General features: G+C 36.3%; 1 protein-coding gene across 1 annotated transcript in view; it reads right to left on the reverse strand.

The window, feature by feature from the left end:
• The window catches only part of PIK3C3 (phosphatidylinositol 3-kinase catalytic subunit type 3), a 182497-nt gene that overhangs the window by 115746 nt on the left and 43409 nt on the right, over positions 1-23342 (reverse strand). Inside the window, exons 10-13 of the mRNA XM_043978483.1 lie at positions 18471-18656; positions 9239-9393; positions 7909-7999; positions 3759-3826 (exon numbers count right to left, since the gene is read on the reverse strand). Coding sequence (XP_043834418.1) covers positions 3759-3826; positions 7909-7999; positions 9239-9393; positions 18471-18656 — 500 coding nt within the window. The remainder of the gene's footprint in view (positions 1-3758; positions 3827-7908; positions 8000-9238; positions 9394-18470; positions 18657-23342) is intronic.

Consider the following 23342-nt stretch of genomic DNA (forward strand, 5'->3'; position numbering starts at 1 on the left):
GCCTTAGAAGTTAGTTATAGAAAAAATGTCAAAATGTCTAAAGTTTACTTGCAATTTCAACAAACTAAAAGGACTATAAAAACTGAACCATTTAGAGATCTTGATGCCTAAGACTTTACAGACTGGAGGCTATGACTCTGCTCTGTAGCTTAAAAGGCTGACACTATTCATTTGAAAAGGATTGTCTGGATAACTCTACATCCCTAAGTATTTCAGCTTTAGCAGAAACTCTGATTAAATTATTTGGAAGGAGCAATATATGAGAAAACAAAAAATAATCTAGAGGAAAAAATACAACAGTCTACAATTTGGGGGGGGGGCGGGGCAATGAGGGTTAAGTGACTTGCCCAGGGTCACACAGCTAGTGTCAAAGTGTCTGAGGCTAGATTTGAATTCAGGTACTCCTGAATCCAGGACCGGTGCTTTATCTACTGCGCCACCTAGCTGCCCCATACAATGTATTTTTTAAAAATAATAGACTATGTTATGCTTAATATAGGTATAATCTTTGTCAATTATCTACAATATATTGTAAAAAAGGAGAACACGGCAATTTTGAAACAAAATTAAAATTATTTGCCCAAGTTTTATGTGCAACAACAGTCTAGTATTTATCAAAGGCAATAACCTAATATCAAGAGAATGATGAATTATTTGCTATTACTTAGGAATATTATATTGATTTTAAATAGAGCAAAAAAATCATTCTTTAGCAAACATCTGGTCTTGCTTCATGTTGTTTTCTTATTGCTAGAAGAGGGATTTGTAACCTTTTTTGTGTATCAGAGACTTCTTTGATGAGGTCTCTGGTACCTATCTGGGGTCTGGTAGGGCCTATGGAACGTTGAACTTATTCTTAGAAATATTATTGGAATTATAACCATTATTATTTAAGAATAATAATGTATTTAACTGCCTAAAATAAAATCTATAAGATTATCCAAAAAATCAATTATGCAGAAATACAGTTAACAAAATAGACCCTAGGTTAAGAATCCCTGTGCTAGAGTAAGAGCAAAAACAAAATCAATATGATGGAATGTATATAAAAAATAATAAGTGTAGCTTTGTCTATTTTAACCTATGTAGAAAAAAAATTACCATCTTGAAACAACAAGAAGACTCCAGTAGCCTTGTGGAGACTACATAATCTATGAGTTTACCTACTGTTTTTTTTTTTTTAAGTGAGGCAATTGGGGTTAAGTGACTTGCCCAGGGTCACACAGTTAGTAAGTGTTAAGTGTCTGAGGCCGGATTTGAACTCAGGTAACTCCTGATTCCAGGGCCGGTGCTCTATCCACTGCACCACCTAGCTGCTCTTACCTACTGTTTTTGGTTGCTTTCAGAGTAAATGGAAAGCTATCCATGCTTCAGGTAAGAAATGGAAGAGTCATAAAGCTTAAAAATATTGCAGAGGATGCTTCTGAAATAATTTCTGCGCAACATTCAATTAAAATATATTTAATTTCAAAAACATCATGTCATCTGTATAAGTAAAAACATGTAAAACTAAGCTCTAATGAAGTCTCTAATGAGCCACAAGGCATTGGGTTAAGACATGTATTGAGGTTATATGCTTTTAAAATTCAAGGTTGACATTGTCAGAGGGAACAGCTAATACAATTTAATACAGAATCAGGATCCCAAAAAGATCCAGATGATTAAAATTTTGCATCACATTCACTTTAATACTTCAGTACTTCCAACAAACATAAGAAAGTACAGATCTCACAAGAGAGAAATAACATTTGGTTATTAAATTATAACTGTTAAAGCAAGAATGAGAAACATTTTTGCTACAATGGGAGGTAGGAAAATAAAATTACTTAATGACTATATAGGAATGGAAAGCAAGTCAAATCGTGTATTTTTTGTAAAAGACATGAGAAGTTAAACTCAAATGTTATTTAGGAACAAGAAAACAAAACTTCACTAAATGCAGCAAATAATTTAAAATGTGCTTAAAGACAGTATTGTGACTTGCTTGAGTATATGAAATAGAAATAAAGATGCAGAAAGGGACTGTGAATAAGAACAAATGGAAGATGGGCAGAGAAGCAAGAAGGGAAGAAATGCACAGATTAGAAAGTTATAGAAAAAAGACAAAACATAAAAAAAGAAAACATTAAGTAAATGGAGAGAAGTAGGAAAATGCATGTTTGACAGATTCTAGCTAATAAATAAGTATCAAATGATTCTTTGTACTATAACAATCTCTCCCCCAAGCTGAGTCCCTTTATTCTCTCTCCCTCTCCATATCAAAACTTGCTCCTAAAAAAATATTAGTCATATGCAATCTGTTGTAAGTTTAAGCTATTGTATTCCCTTTCAAAGTGGTATTTGAAGTTAAAGTTCTCAAACTATGGAATGCTACCTCTGACAGGAATTTTACCATCAACAAGCAGAATGAATGAGAAGTTCGGCGAGAGTTTAAGGAGAATGTCTATTGGGCACTCCTAAAATCTAAAAACTCAGGCACCTGACCATGAATCTGACAATCCACCTGCGATACACACATTGGTGCTTTTGTTAGAGATAAGAAAACAGACAAAACAAAGGTCAGATTCTCTGGATGACAAATGATACAGCCTTAGGAAAGGCTTAGCTAAAATTGACATTTAGTCCTTTACTTGAGACAATAAGCCCATTTAGAGAAATCTAACATTTGCCTTGAGAAAAACAAAGAAAAAAACAAATAGTTCCATAAAACCCTAAAAGCCCTCCACTGGAGTGTCATGGGAAAGAGAGATTGAAAGAAGAAGGGAAAGGAAAAACAGGAAAACCTTTCTGGTTAAAAAAAAAAATTACACCTTCTCAATGAGTGAAGGAGGGAGGGAGGGAATCTGAACATGAAAATAACAATTTTTTTTTTTAAAACCTTACAACTTACATTCAGTTGTATAGAATCCAACTTAATTAGGACTAACCAATCATACTGATTTCAATATCATGTTACCTGAAATGCCACATTTCCCCTAAACCAAGAAAAAAATTCTGAAGTGATATTCTGTAAAATGCTTTAGATTTTTAATCTGTTAGAATATGCTATAGTTTATAAATTAGAAACAGGACTGAAAGTTGGGTGATCTGGTATCTAAACCTACTTCTGCCACTAATTAACCATGTGACCATAGGCAAATCTCAGTTTTGTTTTTTTTAATCTTTTAAAAGAATAAGACTATGTAGATGATCTCTAAAGATGATTCCATCTCTAATAGTCTCTAAATACATTTATTTACCAAATGTACAATATTTAAAATGTGAAGTCAGGTATCTGCCCCTAAATAGCTATTTAATTTTGGGCAAATCACTTAACCTCTGTGTGCCATGGAAAATTAAGAAATAGATTGTACTGTGATTTTTCCTACCCATAAAATTCTGTGACCTATAATTCAAGAGAATAAAGCATATTTTGGCAGGTGATAATTCAGACCTTGAAATATGCTATACACAACCAGTGCCACCTCTTTTAAAAGAGGGAAACCAAACTGCAGAAAGGAAACATTTCAGTGATACTGTCTATTCCTTAATGATGTCTATGCTTTTTAAAGTGAGGGACAAAGGATATAAAGTTGGACATATCCTTATGCACACAGGTGGCACATAGCTTTTAATGACTATATGTACCTTTTTTCACTTTATATTGCATTCACTTTCTAGTACGTGTATTCTGGGCCTATTTTATATCAAGCAGTGGGGGGGGGGAAATGACCCTAAGAAGTCACAATACGAAAAACACTGAACTTATTTTCACATACCAATATAAATAGTTAGCCAGTGTAGAATTTTTGCAGGCTCTTGATATCAAGAAAGTGCAGAGATCTTGCTGAAAGAAACAAAAAGAAAGAAACATGACTTCATCTTGCCATTTATTTTTGCTGCTAATTGGGGAATAAAAAGAGATACTCCGTGTTTACCTCAAAGTTTTCCTCTGCAGATATGACAGTACATTATAAAAACTTCACCATTAATAAAGAATGCATCCAACTTTTCAAGAGGACTATATTTTAAATATCCAGGCAAAACAAGTAAATAATCTCTGATCAAACGCAGAAATACAATCTAACAATGAATTTACATTGTTTCAAAGGATAATTTAAACTAAAATTAGACATAAATTTGTACCTGGAAACAATAGCAACATAGTAAAGACACTAAACTACAAATGGGATAATCCTGAGTTTACACAGAACTGAACAGATTCATGTGAATTTTGTTAAAGATACATGTTATCCACATTATAGTTAACTATTTTGATCCATATTTTTGTAAACACAGAAGCCTATCTATTCATAATGAAAGAATTTTAAGCTAGAAAATTAGCACGTATTGCCTTTTTATAATGTACATCTATAAATGCATGTATTTACAAAAATTTAAATAAGCATAAAACATACTTGGGAAGTATCCAAGAATAAGATTACATAATTTCCTTAGCAGTGAACAAAATGGTATGTCATAATAGAGAAAAAAACCCTCACAGACATGAAATTTCTGGAAGAGGATTCTGTACATTAATGGAATAGAATTTGCTTATTTAATGATCCTTTTGTAGGTGTTATCTTTTGGTAAAAGTGATTCTCCAACCAACTCCTGCCTGCTCTACACACACATGTGCACATGCACTTCAACATACACTCATACATACTCTCATGTCCCTTCAAACAATAGCTGTTAGTGAATAGTGTGTGCATTAAAAATAAATAAGGAAAGCCCCAATTGCCTCACCAAAAAAAACCCAAAAAACACAAACACACACAAAAAAACACAAACACAAACAATAGCTGTCATATACCAGTCAAAACATTATTTTCTTCTTTATTAAATATCGAAATCAATTGAAGGAAAAAATAATAACGATTGAATACTCTATAATTAGAGTTCTTTTAAAAAGTTACATGAAGTAGTTTTTACATGACCAAATTGGTTAATACTGTCAATCAGTCAAGAAGTCTTTATTAATCATTTAATAAGGGTTAGACATTATGATAAACACTGGGGATACAAAGAAAGGACATCGCTCCTGGACACAAGGAACTCACATTCAAATGGGAGAGACATGTAAACAATGATATCCTTACAAGACACACACACACACACACACACACACACACACACACACACACACACACAGAAGACAACAGCAGCAGAGGAAGGTCTTCTGCAAAAGGTAACATTTGACAAGGTGAGTCTTGAAGGAAGCCAGGAGTTGAAGGTGGGAAAGGAGAGCATTCCAAATACAGAAGTCAACCAGTGAAAAGGCCCAGAGTCAAAAGAAAGTATTTCATATGTAAGAACTACCAATAAGACTTGTGTTCTTGGATCCCAGAGTGCAAGGAGGGAGGTGAAGTATAAGAAGACTGGGAAGGTGGAAAGGGACCACAGCTTGAAGGCTTTTAAAAGCCACAAAGAGGTTTTGATATACTTGTGGATGAAAAAAATACAAGAAATCTTTTTTTCCAATGGCCACACAGTAAAAGCCATCCCAAAATGCCAAACAGATTATTCCATAAATTTCTTGTACTCATCTAGTTGGAACTTTCAAAGATATTTTCCCATAGAAACCTAGTTCTTAACTACTATATCCTGTGGCTTTTTAATCTGTCTTTATCCTACCCTGGTGACCTTAAAAGAAATAGGGACAGGTATAATGTGAAAAATATTGAATTCTGCACTGTACATAGAAATAGTAATAATGTAAGGATGATCAACTGTGAAAGACGTAGCTACTCTGACCAAGACAATAATCCAAGAGAATTCCAAACGACCCATGGTGAAAAATACTATCCACTTCCAAAAAAAGACTAATGAATTTTCTAAATGCAGACAGAAGCATATTTTAAAAATTACTTTCATTGTTTTGTGTCTTCTTTTTAACATGGATAATATGAAAATAAGTTTTGCATGATTTCACATGTATAATCGTTATCAAACTGCTTGCCTTCTAAGGAAGAGGGGGAAGATATGGAACTCAAACTTTTAAAAATTATTATTAAATATTTTTACATGTAATTGGGAAATATTTAAAGAAATAAATATACTGAGTTCTGTTTTGAACATAATAAGTTTAATACACTGATGGCACACCAGAAGGAGTTGTCTAAAAGACAGATGATGATGATGAAGATACACACACACACATACACACATACACACACACACACACACACACACACACACAGGAAAGACAATAGCAGCTGGGGGAACTGGGAAAGGTCTTCTGCAGAAGGTGACATTTGACAAGGTGAGTCTTGAAGGAAGAACTGGAGTTCTTAAGAGAGATTAGCACTAGATACATAGAGAGCTGATTAGCATCACTAAGAGACAAAAATGTAAAGAGCAAAGAGGAAATCAGGACAAGGCACAGAAGGACAACTATTATAAAAGAGTGGGAGCTAGCTGTGTGACACCTTGGGCAAGTCACTTAACCCTCATTGCCCCGCAAAAAACCAAAACCAAAACAAACCTAAAATAATTTAACATAAAATTATGTTTTATCCTAAAAACAGGAAAAACTAGCATGATATCCCTTATACAAGATTTAGTACGTAAGAAATACTTGACTTTCAGTGATTTTTCAGGATAATTCATAAAAATCCATTTCAGAAATAATACTTTAAGTGTAGTAATGATAATAATAAAATAGAACCTAACCACCATTTGTAGACAGTTTCAAAGGCAGCTCAAGTTCAAACTAAGAAAGCCAGGAACTCATCTTTGATACAACCCTAGCAATGTAGTAAAAGCCACTCCTTCCTTGCCTAATATATCAGTCTCAGCACTGGGTGTGGGACTGGAGATATCAGAGTAATGGGAGATATAACGATTGGAATGACGCCACCTGCTGGAGACTTACTGTAGAAAAGCTCTGCCATGAGGTGAAGGTCTCTGAGGGCCAGACCATGCGTCTTTTCTTTGGCATCAGGAAGTGACGTTTGCTGGTGGGAGGAAGAAGGGGGCAGCCTGGCGCTCTGACTCTCTTTCCTGTGGACTCTGGCAGAGAGCGGAGCTAGAAATGTGCTCTCCCTTTAATAGATGAATGTAGGCCTTTCTCTCTTTCTTTACCAAATTCTTATTCTCCTTAATAAATGCTTAAAAGTCTAACTCTTGCAAAAGCTTATAATTTATTGGCGACCACTCATTAGATATTTTAGAAAGACTAGCTAGAATTTTAGCCCCTTAACAGAGAGTAATAAAATAAGTTGTTCATATTGATAACCTATATTAACCATAACTTACTACTATTATTTCAATAACTGTGTGTTCCTGATTTATCTAAGCCTAGAAACAATAAGTTCTCAGTCATTAGTTAGTTCTCAGGTCACTTTGGAAGAGCTTCTACAGGAGCTTCCAAATGTGTATACCCAACAATTACTACTGACAATGGCAACTGCTGAGAAAATTAGGATACGATGAATACTGCTTTGAACATAGGTATTTAATACATATTTAATGAACTAAATGGTCTACCAAAATGAGCTTAGTCATTGAATAGGACCTGGTCCAATATTCTGTGTGAGTTCTGCGAAGCTGCCATTTATTGTGGTTACTATAATTCTAAAATCATAGCTCTCTATAATGTAATCACAGGGCACTGACAACAATTACAGTAATATGCTGGATTTTCTTAATAAAATCTTTACATCCAGTTCATTTGTACATTGCTTATGAATCCATTTATATGCCCAAAGCTCCAGTAAAATGCCTTACACTGAGGTCTATCTGGCAGTTTATGCTGATGGGAAGAGTCATAAACAGGCGTCATAAAACAAGTTATTTAATGAACTTGTAATATTTAGTTTATTAATCAAAATCAGTGGTGTAAGGACCAACATTAAAATGTACATCTGTTAAGAACCTCTTAACATGACATCTTCATACAAGAAGCTATAAAATCTCTTAGCTCACCTCCAGATTTTCACCATCTGCAGATTCTTTTGTTTTTGATGCCGGAGGAGGAGAAGACACTGGAGGAAGAGGACTAGTTATGATTTGGGAACTAAAAAAATAAGAAAAGATATAAACTTAATACATAAATTAGAGTTCTGCTAAGTTATTTAGCATATAACAAATTCTGTCTGTAAAAGGAACTCATTTTTAGTACAATTAAAATCAGTCCTATCTGTTTAGAGATTCTATCCTTCAGAACATTACAGATAATACTAATATAATATTATGAGGCAGAATAATCTAGAGATGTGAAGATCTTCAAAGAGGAGAGGAAAACAAAAGACATAAAGGGATAATAAATCTGAGGTACTTAGAGCTTCCTCCCTTTCACTCCCTCAAAAATGTGAAAAAAATGAAGATTCCTCAGATCTCCCCAGTCAGTCCTCTTCTAATCCAAATAAAGAAGACACTAAAATATACAATTAAACAATTATTTATTGAATGTCTACTATATGCCAGGTACTGGGGATTCAAAGTAAAAAACAAAACAATGTTTTCTTCTCAAGAAGCTTACATTCTAATGATAAGAATCTAATCAAAAGGTAGTGGTAAAAAAAAAAAAAAAGAACACAAATAGCTGTTAAGAAACCTGTTTTCAGGGGCACCTAGGTGGCACAGTCGATAGAGCACCGGCCCTGGATTCAGGAGGACCTGAGTTCAAATCTGGCCTCAGACACTTGACACTTACTAGCTGTGTGACCCTGGGCAAGTCACTTAACCCTCACTGCCGAAAGGGAAGGGGAAAGGGAAGGGAAGGGAAGGGAACTGGCTTCTGATAACCTCTCTGCCACTATCCACTTGTGCAATGCTGGGCAAAGCATTACTTCACTTTCTGAGGCCATAGGGTTTTTTCTTTTCTTTTTTTTTTTTTTAAATGAATAAAATGAAGATGATGGTTTAGTTGACTTCTAAGTACCTTTCAGTATTAAAATCCAATGGTTCTAAGAATTCAATATTACCCCAAAATATCTCATATAGGGCAGAGACCTCAAAGAAGAAAAGAAATGCCTAGCTGCCAACAGTAAACACACAATCCATTAATTACTGCACATGCATAATGAACATTTTCATCCTTCTAATAACAGCAATGCCTAAACAGACTCAGTAAGTAGTCATCTGTGGGCATATTCATAATATGTACTGATAACATTTCAAACCCAAAACAGATTTTGAAGGAAAAGACAGAACAATACACACACACACACACACACACACACACACACACACACACACAAATAATAAAATGTGATCAGTTTTAAAATGTAATTTTGTTCCTGATAATATATACCTATCTATTTCTGTAGCATTTGTTCCAGAACTTGATACACTCTCAGACACAGACCCTTGACTGTCTTTCTTAGTAGGCTCCAAACCATTTTTTATGTCATCAAAATTTTCATACTTGAGGGCCTGAACCAACTGTAATAAGTACATCAACAAATCCTAGAAAATAAGGAAAAAGAAAAATAAAGAAACTTTAGCACAAGTTTTCACAAAGAACATGATGATTTAAATTCTATGGGTACAACAGTGTTTTAAATCCTGTTTTGTTTTGTTTTTAAAGAGCAAGAATGAGAGCAAGCAAGTGAGCACAGAAAGAGAGAGAGAACTATATTAATTACCAAATTAAGCAATCTGGGATGGATATTAGTTTCAAGACTAAGTTAAATAATCTTGTGTCTTTTCACAATACCTTATAAACACAAAATGCAACAGCAGCCTTTAGTATTCAGGGCATTTATATCTCTCACTCTCTTTTCTGCTTGGAGACAAAACCCTAAGTTCTCAAAACTCTACTTCTGCAGAACTGGGACAGACTAGTGACTTCAAAAGCTCAGGGAATAATGGACATTTTAAGATTCACGGCCATTTGGTTTTTTTCCAGTCAGCTTCCAAGAAAGTCTAGATGAAATATTCCTAGGCAGCCACAAAGAACTTTTTTTTTTAATCACCCTAATGATTAACAAGCCCATTAGAACAGAAAAAAATTCAATAAAGTAATTTTGGCTACTATGAACACACCATTACTGTGACAAGATGTTGGTAAATTTAGTGTTTAAAATGTGTTTGCTTCCTGTATTTCACAACATTAAAATAGCTCTCAGTTCTTTATATCATTAAGGAGGTTTTGACAATATTACTTTGAAAAACCCTTTCAGACAAAAGCTTTTAATATTCAGGAAATAAATGGTTCTCTTTTATCTCTCACTATCTCCCCATTTCCACTACAAGGACCATAGCACAGATACTCATCTCACTTACTGGTTCTTTTATTACCATCCCAGCTAGATTCTCTTAAAGTCTCCTGCTATTTCACCAATTCTAAACACCACTGCCTATCTAAACTTCTTAGTTTAAAACACTGTTAACACCTCTCCCTTTTCTTAAAATAATTTCAGTTATCCCAATTCCTACTGAATTCTGGTTTTTAAGAACCTCTAAAAATCTAACTGCACTTTACTAATCTGGTCTTTGGGGCTAATTCACAGCTGTGGTACCATGGAAAGATTATGGCATGTAGAAATATAACCCTGGGCAAGTCAATCAATGTATCTTACTCTCCTCATTTCTACCCATCTACTTATGGAAAAGGTAGCATGGTATGCTGGAAAGAGTGCTAGATTTGGAATCCTCTATCTGAATCCTGCCCACTATACTCTCTAGCTTCATAACCCTGAGCAGACCATTAACCTCTTACAGCTTGTTTCTTCCACTATAAATGGGGATATTAACAGTAGTCAGTCAACAAGCATTTATTAAGTGCTTTCTAAATAACAGGGACTGTATTAAGTACTGGGGATATAAAGACAAACAAACACATGGACCCTGACCTCAAGGACCTCACATTCTAATAGGAAAGACAACACGTAAATAATTATGGAAGGCACTGTGGGAGTAGGGGGCAGGAAGACTTCTTTACAATAGGTGAGATCTGAATTAGGTCTTGAAGGGGGTCAGGGAAACTAAAAAATCCAAGTGAGGAGGCAGAACACTACAGGCATGGGGTAGCCAGTGTGCAAAGGTAATCAGAAGATGGAGTACCATGTATGAGTAACACCAAGTGGGCCAATATAGCGAAAGCTCAGAGTTCACAGAAATAAGTACAAGATGACTGGAAAGGTAGAAAGAAATCAGCTTGTGAAAGGCTTTAAATGTCAAACAAAGACCCTAGAGATAAAAGGAAGTCACTGGGGGTGACTCCATGGTAGGGAGTGGGGATGACAAGGTCAAACCTGAGCTTTAAGAAAATCAATTTGACAGCTGAATAACGAATGAACAAGAATGAAGAGAGACTATTGGACTAAGCTAGGAGAGAGGTGATGTAGGCCTGTTCTAGAGTGGTGGCTTTAAGAGTAGAGAGAAGGGGGTATATAGGAGACACGTTGTGAAGGAAATAAAAAATATATGAATGGACAATAGACTGAATACGTGAGAATGAGAAAACAAGCAAGACACCAAGTTTGCAAGCCTTCATTACAGAGAAGATGTTGGTGCCCTGGTTAGTAATAGGAAAGCTGGAAAAAAAGAAGGTATTGAGGGAACAATAATGAATCCTATGGAAGCTCAGTGGTGTAGGCAGCTAGTTGGCTCAGTGAATAGAGTGCTAGGTCTGTAGTCAGTAAGACCTGAGTTCAAATCCAGTCTCACTAGCTGTGTGACCCTAAGCAAGTCACTTAACCCAATTTACCTCAGTTTCTTTATCTGTAAAATGATTTGGAGAAAGAAATTGTGAGAAATAATTCATTTGGACACCTACTCTATTTCAATCAGTATTAATCAATGTGATATGATTCCAAAGGGGTAGTGATTATAGGTTCTATATATTTGGTCCCAAAGCTGTGAGCTGCAGGTTATAATTTCACTTATTTAATCATAGGAACCTAACTAGAGCCTTCTCAGCTCAGTCTGATCAGCCACAGATGGATACAATGTACCTTGACCCCAACATAGTGATGTCATTTTGGTCCTCTTTGAGAATGAAGAACAAATATTTAGGCAGCAGAGAAGGGTGCAATATATAGGGAGAGATGAAATATTAGAGAAAGTAGAAATGCGAGAGGGAGCAATATGCAGAAGATAGGAGGCAATGGAATCAAGGATATAGAGTGGAGTTGACCATAGCAAGGTCAACTTTGTCAGAGATCACTGAAGAAGGAAATAATGGGGAAAGATTGAATGATATGAGAGAGGGAAAGAGGATTTCTTAGCAATTCATCTCAATTTTTCAATGAAGTATGAAGCAAGGTCCTCAGCTGAGAGGGTAGGGATACAGAATGCTATGAGAGGCTTGAGGAGGCATAAAAAAGTTTTGAATACCTGCTATGGTGAGTAGAATCATGAATCAATTAGGGAAGTGTAAAAAGACTGCCTTACTTCACAGAAGCCTAGTTGAAATTACATAATATAAATCTGTAGTGGATCCAATCAGTATGGTTTTATGATTTTCTGCAGCTCTGTTCAGTGGCAAGGGACTAACTAGAGAGTAATCCAGGGCTAGAGTTTGGTAAAGTAAAATAGAACAGGAATTCAAAAGTAGTGGACAGAGTTCAATGTTGACTCTAGATGGGAAAAAAGGAGAGAGTACAACAAGCATTGAGGCAATGGCGTGGGAAAGAACTGAGGGTATAGGCAATGGAGATTATGGTGTAGACAAAGACCTGGGGAAGTTATCATGAGGCACAGAAAGTGAGAATGATAAAAATTTATGATTAGATACAAGAATTTTGGAGCTCATGACATGCAAGTTCTAAGTAATGGCAGGGCAGCTAGGTAGCCCAGTGGATAAGGCACTGGCCCTGGATTCAGGAGGACCTGAGTTCAAATCTGGCCTCAGACACTTGACACTTACTAGCTGTGTAACCCTGGGCAAGTCACTTAACCCTCACTGCCCTGCAAAAAACAAAAACAAAAACTAAGTAATGTCAATAGCATATCTATGAATTCACAGCTGAAATGAAATGAAGAGGTAGGTCATGGGAACTAAGCTGACTGAAGAATTAGGAAGCTAATAATATTTGAGGAAGCATCGATAGTTATGCTGAAGTCCACCAGTGTGAGGGTGGGAGTTAGTGTCAGGAGTCAGGCAGTAATTTATTCAGAAAGCATGGCAAATATCCTGGAGGTTCCATAGATAGCAGTTACAAGGATCTACACTGACTGCTAAATTTGGATTGAATGAACTTCAAAGGAGGCAAAGTTGAAGAGTGAGTGGTAGAGGGGGAGACTAACACTGAGGAGCAAGGAATATTCCAAGTCAAGCATTGAGGATTTTAGAGGAGAAGAGGATATGGGCAAAAATGCAATTAGTATCAATAAAGATGGCCAGGGAAACAGTGCTGTCAGTAGGGAACCAGGCCTCAGTGCATACCAAAAGAGGGAGAGGGAAAGAAGGGGAAAAGGTTTAGAATGAAAGGAATTTAGTTAATTGTACAAGTGTTCCATAAAGAACAGTGGAAGGGGGAATGCAAATCTTGAGTGGGACATTGGAGATTGCAGTGAAAGGATGAGAGTAAGAGTGAAGGCAGTTGGGAAATGGGGTTTGTATGTTCAGGCAGCCAAAGGTTCTGAATTATTGGGATGGGGAAAACATAGGAGAGCACATGCTAATATCTGAGAAATTATTCCACGCTCAGGGTTCTGTACATTTAAAATACTACATAAATATTAGTTATTATCATTCCAAAGACTCTGAAACCTTATTGATGTATTTCTTCTACAGTGCAAACCACAAACCATCTATGCCTTCTAATTCTATGTTCTTCCACAGGTCCTACACAAAGAATCTAGGCTTCAAGCCTTCATTCTAGGTCGTCTGCACATTTCATAGTTACCAATCAAGCTGTGAATCTGTTACTCCTTGCTTACTACATGATCCTAGACCCTCTCTATTCGAAGGCTCACTCTCTATCCACTATACCACACTGTCTCTACACATGCACAGGAATATATCAAATTCCAACTCACATTCTTAGATATTGAAGCATATTAATGTGCCATATTTTTTGTATTGTTTTAAATTATAAAAGAGAACAAAAACAGTTTTAACAATTGAAAACAGCATGTATCTTTTATTACCTGTAATGTTTACAATTCTCAATAAATGTGTATGAATCACATTAGTAGGTAAAAAGTTCATCTCAAAATACTAAAGTGATCAATACATTTATTGAATACAGTTACTCTTCCTATGTCATCTTTACTGCTAGCCTACATTACTTTTTTTTTTTTTTTTGTGGGGCAATGGGGGTTAAGTGACTTGCCCAGGGTCACACAGCTAGTAAGTGTTAAGTGTCTGAGGCTGGATTTGAACTCAGGTACTCCTGAATCCAGGGCCAGCGCTTTAACCACTGCGCCATCTAGCTGCCCCCCCTACATTACTTTTAAACGCATTATATATACTTTACTGCTAAATCCATGATCTGGGATTTTCCTGACTAATGATGAAGTTTATTCATATCAAACATTCAAAACAACTACATGACTGTGTTCTTCAGAAAAGGAATTCGCTAGACCACCTTTTTCAATTTAAGTCCTTTATTGTCATCTCATTTGTAGATTTTATTTGATAGTCAATCTATGTCCAAGGGACTCTCTCCTTCACTTGTATGAAAATATATTTACTACAACAATAGTTGATGGTTCAAATTTTTTCCATTACATAGCCCAATTTGGAAAAATTTTATTTCATTAAGCATGAAGCTTAGTCATTAAAACATAAGATTTCAATCACAAGTAATTTAAGTAAAAATTCCCCCTACTAGTTTTAAAATTATCCACAGGAATGAATATAGTGCATCAAAATTGCCTTAAAATAGCAGTATATGTAAATATATCTTAGATAAAACAACAGCATTCACAACAAATTTGTAGATGACACAAATCTGGAACAAAGAGCTAATATAAGAGATGACAAAAAGTATTCAAAATGGCTAGAATATTGGGAAATGTGCCATGGCAGAAAAAGCACCAGTCCTGGAGTGAAAAAACCATGATTTCAGTAACAACTATACTTGCATTTTGCTACATTATTAAAGGCAAGTCTCTTACCCTCTCCTTTTACTGAATAAAGATAATTGTATTCACTACCTTATAGGACTTTCGTGAGAAAAGTGACTTATGAATTCTAAAGTATGCTATAAATATGAACTATCTATGTTTAATATCATGAGTCTTTCCCGACTGTTAATGAAACTTGCATAAGGTTATTACATTGTATGTATATGTATACTGTGCCTATGGTATCATAAATTTATAAAGAGTTTTCCCTGAACACTTCTTTAGTGAGCCACATTTCATCCCTTGAACTCAGAGAAGTGAAATCTTATATGTGAAAAAAGATTAACAATGCCTAGAAACAATGATTCCAGAAATGTATGAAGAGTCAAAAGGAATGTTGGCTTCAGAAAAAAAAAAAGAAGGGGGTTATGATATATGCAAAAACTATTGTCAGCTGATCACAGGTCGGGGTCAAATCTATTGTTCAGTTGTGTTTGATTCTTTGTGATCCTATGGACTTTGGTGATGGGGTTTTCTTGGCAAAGATACTGGAGTAGTTTTACAGATGAAGAACTGAGGCAAATATGGGTTAAGCGACTTGCCCAGAATCATACAACTAGCAAATGTCTGAGGCTGCACTTGAACTCAAATCTTCCTGACCCCATGCATCACCTAGGTGCCCCACGGTCAAATCTTTAGATTTATTAAATAGAAATAAGGCTTATAGCAATGTCATTCATCAACTTTTCCTGAATAAGATCTGGGGGTTTTGAAAACAGTGGGCATGACAGGAGGCAACACTGGTTGACTTAAAAGTTACTGTATTGGGGCAGCTAGGTGGTGCAGTAGATAGAGCACTGGCCCTGGATTCAGGAGGACCTGAGTTCAAATCCAGTCTCAGACACTTGACACTTACTAGCTGTGTGACCCTGGGAAAGTCACTTAATCCCAATTGCCTTACGCCACCCCCCCCAAAGTTACTGTATCTTTGTACTGCACTAAGAGAATTGTGGCTTCCAAAAATAAGAGTTGATAAGTCTCACTTGGCTCAGGACCACATTTGGGGTATTGTGTTCAGTTCTGTATTCCACATTTTAAGGAAAACACTAAAAGACAAAAATAGAATTCTGAGAGTCCTTGGGTCCCTGCCATAAGGATCTGTTGAAGAAAGTGGGGATGTTTAGTCTGGAAAAGAGAAGACTTAAGCAAATCAAGTATCTGAAAAGGTGTCAGGCAGAAGAGGGACTAGTCACTTCTTGTTTGGCTCTACAGGACAGAACTAGAAGGAAAAGGGGGAACTCACAAAAAAATTGGACAATGTCAAGAAACCAACTTCCTAGCAAACCCAATAATGGAATGGGTTGCCTAAGGAAGCAGTGAGGCCCCTTTCACTGGAGGTCTTCAAGCAGAGGCTATATGATGCCCTGTATGATATGTTAGAGAAGAGATTATTTTTCTGGGTAAGGAATGGGCAATATAGCCACTGAGTTTCCTTATAACTCTAAAATGCTGCTTTAATCTGTGTGAATTTTAGGGTACGCCTGTAGTGATTTGTATCACATCAGTGCTATTCGGTCTAAATTTGGAGCGTTTTGTCTGTTTTGCTGTTGTTGTTGTTGTTTACGTTAAGTTACTGCTAAAATTCTGGGGGGGAAAAATCTATATTCAATGAACAATGGTGATTATAGGAGAAATCCATATCAAGCCTTAAAGGCAAACTGGAAATTATTTGTGGAAAAGACTAGTGGCAACAGTAGTAAGACAGGTGCTGCCATCTTGCCATACTCCTTCCACCCCCATCACACCCTCTATAAGCTCAATGATACAGGTACAGTACATGAAAATCAAACCACAGCATTTCAGAGTTTTCTGGTACCTAAGAGGCTACATAGTACAATTTGTATCTAAGAATTTGTTTTTGGGTGGGGCAATGAGGGTTAAGCAACTTGCCCAGGGTCACATAGCTAGTAAGTGTTAAGTGTCTGAGGCCAAATTTGAACTCAGGTACTCCTGAATCCAGGGCCGGTGCTTTATGCTACCTAGCTGCCCCTCTAAGAAATGTTAGTCTCCTCTACAAAACACCTAAAAAGCAGTCAACAACTTTTGCTTAAAGATCTTTAGTTGCATGAAAAGAGGAGATTCCTGCCTCCTGAGTCAGTATATGCTCCCTTCTGATAGCTTTACTTACTGGGAAGTATTTCCTTACACTGAGCCTATCTCTACCTCTTCACAAAATTCACATGCTGGTCCTAGTTTTGTTTTCTTGAATAAACATTAAGAAGGCTAATTCCTCTTCTACATAATAGTTCTTCAAATACTGAAAGAGAACTATTATACCTCCCCTCTCTCAAGACTAAACTAAGCTATTCAATTAACCCTATTGGGTCTTCTTAGCAAAGATATTACACTGATTTGCCATTTACTACTCCAGCTCATTTTACAGATGAGGAAACTGAGGCAAACAGGATTAAGTGACTTGCCCAGGGTCACAAAGCTAGTGAGTATCTGGGCCGTATTTGATACTGATTCTAGGCCTGGCACTATATCCAATGTGCCATCTAGCTGCCCATTCAATCAACAATTATCACTGTCCGTAGAAAAGGTATATGTTTCCTCAGTGGGTTAACAGCATAATCTCCTAAATGCTATTTCCCTAAAGACAATATATCTGAAGGACATGAAACAATCAAAGCATTTTGCTCTATCCAAGAAACCCCAATAGGCTAGCAAGGACTTGGGAACACAGTCACAGTGGAAAAATGAAGAGAGAAGAATTGCTGAGTAAGCCAACATTATTGGGAACTCCTAAAATTTGAAAGCTAGCAATGACCTGTGTCAACAGAAGAAGAAACAGTCCTTCCCCAGTGGCCTTGTAATCTACATAAATAGCGATCGTAAAGTTTGATGTCTTTGCTTTCCAGAAGGATTTAGAACTACTTTGAGGAAACCCACACATATACATAATGGTGAGCTACTCTAAGATTAAAGAGACAGGGTTGAAGGAGGGGGTTGTAGGCAGCATGACCACGCAGCAATGTGCTTTAAGGACCCTGGAGGCTTTTCAAGGCTACAATTAAATGTGGCTTGTTGTATTCTGACTGATCGAGGGGACCTGAATTATTCCCTAGCTGGCACTACATTAAAGCATTTTTCATTAGAATTCCTTTTTCCAGACATTGCAGTACAAGTTGTGCTGCCAGGTAAATGTCCTGGGAGGAATTGTCATGTCAGGTAACAGTTCAGGGAGTAAATTTTCATTTCACTGAAGAGTCCTTGGAGGAATATTTTAATTTACTTCTGATAGCACCCCCACTCTACACACACCCTGCTGAATCTGTCTCTTTCTGTCAGTTTCTCTTTCCCCTCTTTCTCCCTATTTCTGTGTTTCTTTATCTCTTTCTCTTCTCAGTCTTCTTTCCTCTCTTTCTGTGTCTCTCCTCTCTGTCTGCCTCTCCCACCCCATCACCCCAAAATCATGATCAGTGTCTAGGGAAGTATACCAAGAAAATAGAAGTAAGCCATACCTCATCATCTGCTTGCTGCAATCGAGCAACAGCATAGCGCCTCACTGTTGGATTAGTAAAATGTGAAGATAATAACTCCAAGGAATCTTCCACATCCATTGGCTTCCATTTTCCCAGTAGTTCCAATGCTTGCTTGGCCTCCTGAGGAAGATCCCAGTTGACACATTTTAGGAACTTTGTCAAAGCCTAAAAACAAAACAACAATAACAATAAGAAAACAGAAATGAAAACAACAGTTGTTATGGCTAAACAACAACCATTTCCCATAATTGATCATTTGAAACTCCAAGACAATTTGCATACTACAGACTGATTTACTGATTTGATTCCCCACCCCTCCCCCCTGCCCAATAAGTACATCTGTTTCTAGATAACTGGATTAAGATGAATATGCCCACATCTTGTATCTAAATATAAGACTAGGCATTCAAATAACTACTTTAAAAGAGAGAACATAAACACACAAATACATGTCTTCATTTGAAAGCATAAAAGTATCATTAAAGTAAATAAATATTACTAAGTGTCTTAAAATTTAGTTTATTTTTATTCTGATTCATCTTTTGACAGGTAATAAAACACTCAGCAAGATCACTGTGTAAGTATAAAGCACCTAGAAGAACATTATTTGTGAATGGCTACTTAAGGAATGAATGAAATAATACAGATGTCAGAAAGAGCACTACCTACTGGAGTACTAGCATTCGGTGTCCTTTGGACCCAATAATCTTTGCTGCCCTATCTTACATAGCACTTAATCTGAGTTGGAAGGGACCTTGGAGACCTAAAAACAAATTTCCTCTAAAATGTACCCAATAAGTGGTCATGAAACCTTTGTTTTAAGACCCCACAAGGCAATGAGTCTCACTCATGGACACTTCTAATTGCTGAATTATCCTAGATTAAGTTTATATTCCTCACTATGCAACTTCCAACCAATCTTCTTAGTTTGCCCTCTGGACTCAAGAAGAACAAACCTCATCCATCTTTTCTGCATCTATCATATCCCCAAGAAGTCTTCTATCTTCGGGCTAAACATAACCTGAATTCCTTCAATTGATCTTCATCTTCCCTGGTTCAGGACTATACTCTGTAATCTGACTTCTTTAGCTAACTATCTATTCATTATTACCTCAACATTACTTCCAAGATTACTTCCCAAATAGTAATTCTTGTCCTGACTTCAGTTCCCTTTTCCAGTACTTTGATTATCGTAATGCAAACAAAGATCTAGGTACCTAAAAATTTGAAATATAAAAAACTAAACTCTTCTTCCAGCCAACCATTCGCACTTTTCCTTTACCATTAACCACACCACTATACTCTATCACTCTAGGTTTGCAACCTTGGAGTCACTTAAGCTTATCCCTTCATAGTAAATCCAACAATGATTCCTGCAAATTCTTTAGGATCTCTCTCTTCATCATTCAATATGCACATTTCCACTGTTAGATCAAGCCTATGTCACCTCCTATAACATTGAATAATTCCACAGTCTCCCTGACTAAAGACTGTTAAATTATGTTAGCTATACAAGAGTTCAATAAATGCTGCCAACTGATACTCAATGCATGTATTTTCATTTCCAAAATGGATTCCTAAGTTTCACTGGGAAACAAAACAATACTTCATAAATAAATAGAGGAAAAACTCCCTTATTTCATAAAAATTAAAGTTTTAATAGAAATATATTGTCGTACTTTTTTAAAGTAACTCCTTCAGCAGGCCAACATAGCTAACTCACTAACTGAAAAAACGTAACTCCCCATATTTGCAGATTTCTAGATTTATTAGTAAGATATATATAGGGCTTTGTTGGCAAAGTACTCAAAATACTACTACTTTACATTAAATTTTACAATGTAAACAAGGAATGGACAAGGGAAAAGGATGGATAGGAAAGGGGAAAGATGTATGAGAAAGAAAACAGAACAATTAAAAGTTATGAGAAAATATTTAATAATAATAATTAATCTCCAGACTTTATCTTTATTGGGTGTCTAGTACAGGGCAAAGACACAATATGATTAGAATTCAGTTTTGCTTCAAGTTGTACCATTGGTTTAAAAAAATGGTTTTTTTTATTTTTATTTTTTTTTAGTGAGGCAATTGGGGTTAAGTGACTTGCCCAGGGTCACACAGCTAGTAAGTGTCAAGTGTCTGAGGCCAGATTTGAACTCGGGTCCTCCTGACTCCAGGGCTGGTGCTCTATCCACTGCGCCACCTAGCTGCCCCCAAAATGGGGTTTTTTAAATGTTTTTTAAAAAGCAAGCTTTTTAAACTGGGATCAATGGACCCCTAATCTGTGGATAGATTTCAGGGGGTCTATAAACTGTGGGATCTATTTTTAAGATAACTGAGAGTAAGATACTAAAATGGAAAAAAAAACACTACTATTTGTAATCTTCAAAGGGTGAGCCATAAAACTCCTTGCTCATCTCTATAAAGTTTATCAGAATATTCTTCACACAAAGAGAATTATCCATGATGAAAATATGAGAAAGTGACAGGCTGGCTTTTGCAAGCAATTTTGCACAGAAAAACTTATCTTCATTCACAGAAATGACTGAAAAGTTTAGAAAATACAAGATTTCCATTCTTTTTAATGTCTGTTAGTTACAAAAAGAACAATGAACTGAAAAACTTTTCTCCAACAAGGTGTCTTCTCATGTATTTTTGAAATGTCCAAGATTCTGATATACATTTTTTTTTTTGGTAAGGCAATTGTGGTTAAGTGACTTACGCAGGGTCACACAGCTAGTAAGTGTCAATGTTCTAAGGCCGGATTTGAACTCAGGTACTCCTGACTCCACGGCCGGTGCTCTATCTACTGTGCCACCTAGCTGCCCCTCTGATATACATTTAACCACAAAGGAAAAATTCTATTACTATCAAGGCATAAAACAGGGAAGTTATATATTACCTTAAGGGGCTTGCCTTCCTCGGGGAGAATGTTCTCCAGGATACAAATAGAAGGCAAATTTCATTAATTAATGGTATAAGAGGCAGAAGTATGCAAATATAATTTTGCTTCTTTTTTTCTTTGCAATGGAGAAGAATCTTTGGCTTGCATAGGACAGAACAAAAATGGCTATTTCAGAGTTGGAACAATTTAAGCAGAGAAATAGCAATCAAGTACCTAGGTATCTGGAACAACTTTAAGTCACTACATGGAGGGTTACTGGGAGAACAAGCAGATATAACTGCTGATTCTACAATCTGAAAAATATTGAGAAAGTGTTAAGAACTACAGAAATGGAATTCTATTCCCTACCCCCACAAAGAAGTGGGTGAGAAGGGGAAGAGAAGACTCTGAATTATAAGTCCATGAGCTTGGTTTTAATTCCTGGCAAAATTTTACAATGAAGAATGAATATGGTGTCATTAAGAAAAGGGACTGACAGAATAACTCCTTTCTTTTTTACTAAACTATAAGTACAAATGCATACATAATTTACCCAGATTTTATCAAAGCATTTAACAAGGTTATTCTTATGGAAAAAATAGGGATGGGGGCTAGACAAAGTGCTACAGTAGATAGTATATTAGACTTATAGTCAGGAAGAGCTGAGTTCAAATTCTGCCTCAGACACATACTAGCTGTATGACCCTGGACAAATCCCTTAACCTCTCCAGACCACAGGTGCCTCATCTGGAAAACAAGGGTGCTGGACTCCAAGGTCTGTTCAGCTCTAAATCTATGACCCTGTAAGAAGTGCTTCAATGGCTAGACTCAAAGAGGGGTCATTAAACAACTGATTATCACCTTGTAAGAACTCTAGTGGAATGCCCTCAAAATGTGTTTAGTATTATATGGTCTGATATTTTTACCAATGACTTATATGAAGTCAGAGACTGTGCATACATCAAATTTAGATATGACATGAAGCCTGAGTGGAAAACTAACACTTAGATAATAAATTTAGGATCCAAAAAAAAAATCTTGACAGGCTGGAACACTGGACCAAATATAATATTAATTTATCCATACTAAATGTCAAGTCTTATACTTTGGTCTGAAAAAAATCAGCTTCACAAGTACAAAAGTGTCAAAGCATGGCTTAATGGCGTAACTTAATAGGAGTTCTTCTAAAAATAAACTCAGTATAAATTAAAATAGTTACATAGAAACAAAAAAATGCTAATGTAATTTTAGGCTATGTTTTTTTTTAAAAAGGCATAGTTTGGGGTAGCTAGGTGGCACAGTGGATAAAGCACCAATCCTGGATTCAGGAGGACCTGAGTTCAAATCTGGCCTCATATATGTGACACTTACTAGCTGTGTGACCCTGGGCAAGTCACTTAATCCCAACTGCCCCGCAAAGAAAAAAAAAAAAAGGCATAGTTTGAAGGAATTGGCAAGTTATTGTTTCACTGCATTTGATCCCTGTCAGATCACATCAAGACTACTGTGTTCAATTGTGGGTGCTTCATTTTTTAGACATTTATAAGGTAGAGAATATCCAGAGGACGGCAACCAAGATTGTAAAGAGCCTCAAATTCATGGATGAACTGAAGGAGTTAGGAATGTAAGTCAAGAGAAGACTGGGGGTACACAAGAGAGAGTGAAGAACATGACAGCTATTTAAGTATTCAAAGGCTATCTTGTAGAAGAGGGATGAAACTTGTTCTGCTTAGCCCCTACAAGCAAAAAATAGAAGCTGAAGAGTGGGAAACATAAACTTGTTATTAGGAAAAATGCCCTCTGAAATGGGGCTGTCCAAAAGAGGAATGGACGATTTTGGAGGTAGTAGATTCTCCCTCACTAGTGGCCTCCAGATGAAGGCTGACTAATTCTTTAGCAGGAATATTGTAGAAGGGCTCTAGAGTCCTTGAGGTCCTTCCCAACCCTTAGATTCTATAATTCCTTAT

The sequence above is a fragment of the Dromiciops gliroides genome, chromosome 1 (assembly GCF_019393635.1).
Source record: "Dromiciops gliroides isolate mDroGli1 chromosome 1, mDroGli1.pri, whole genome shotgun sequence".
NCBI classification, from domain to species: Eukaryota; Metazoa; Chordata; class Mammalia; order Microbiotheria; family Microbiotheriidae; genus Dromiciops; species Dromiciops gliroides.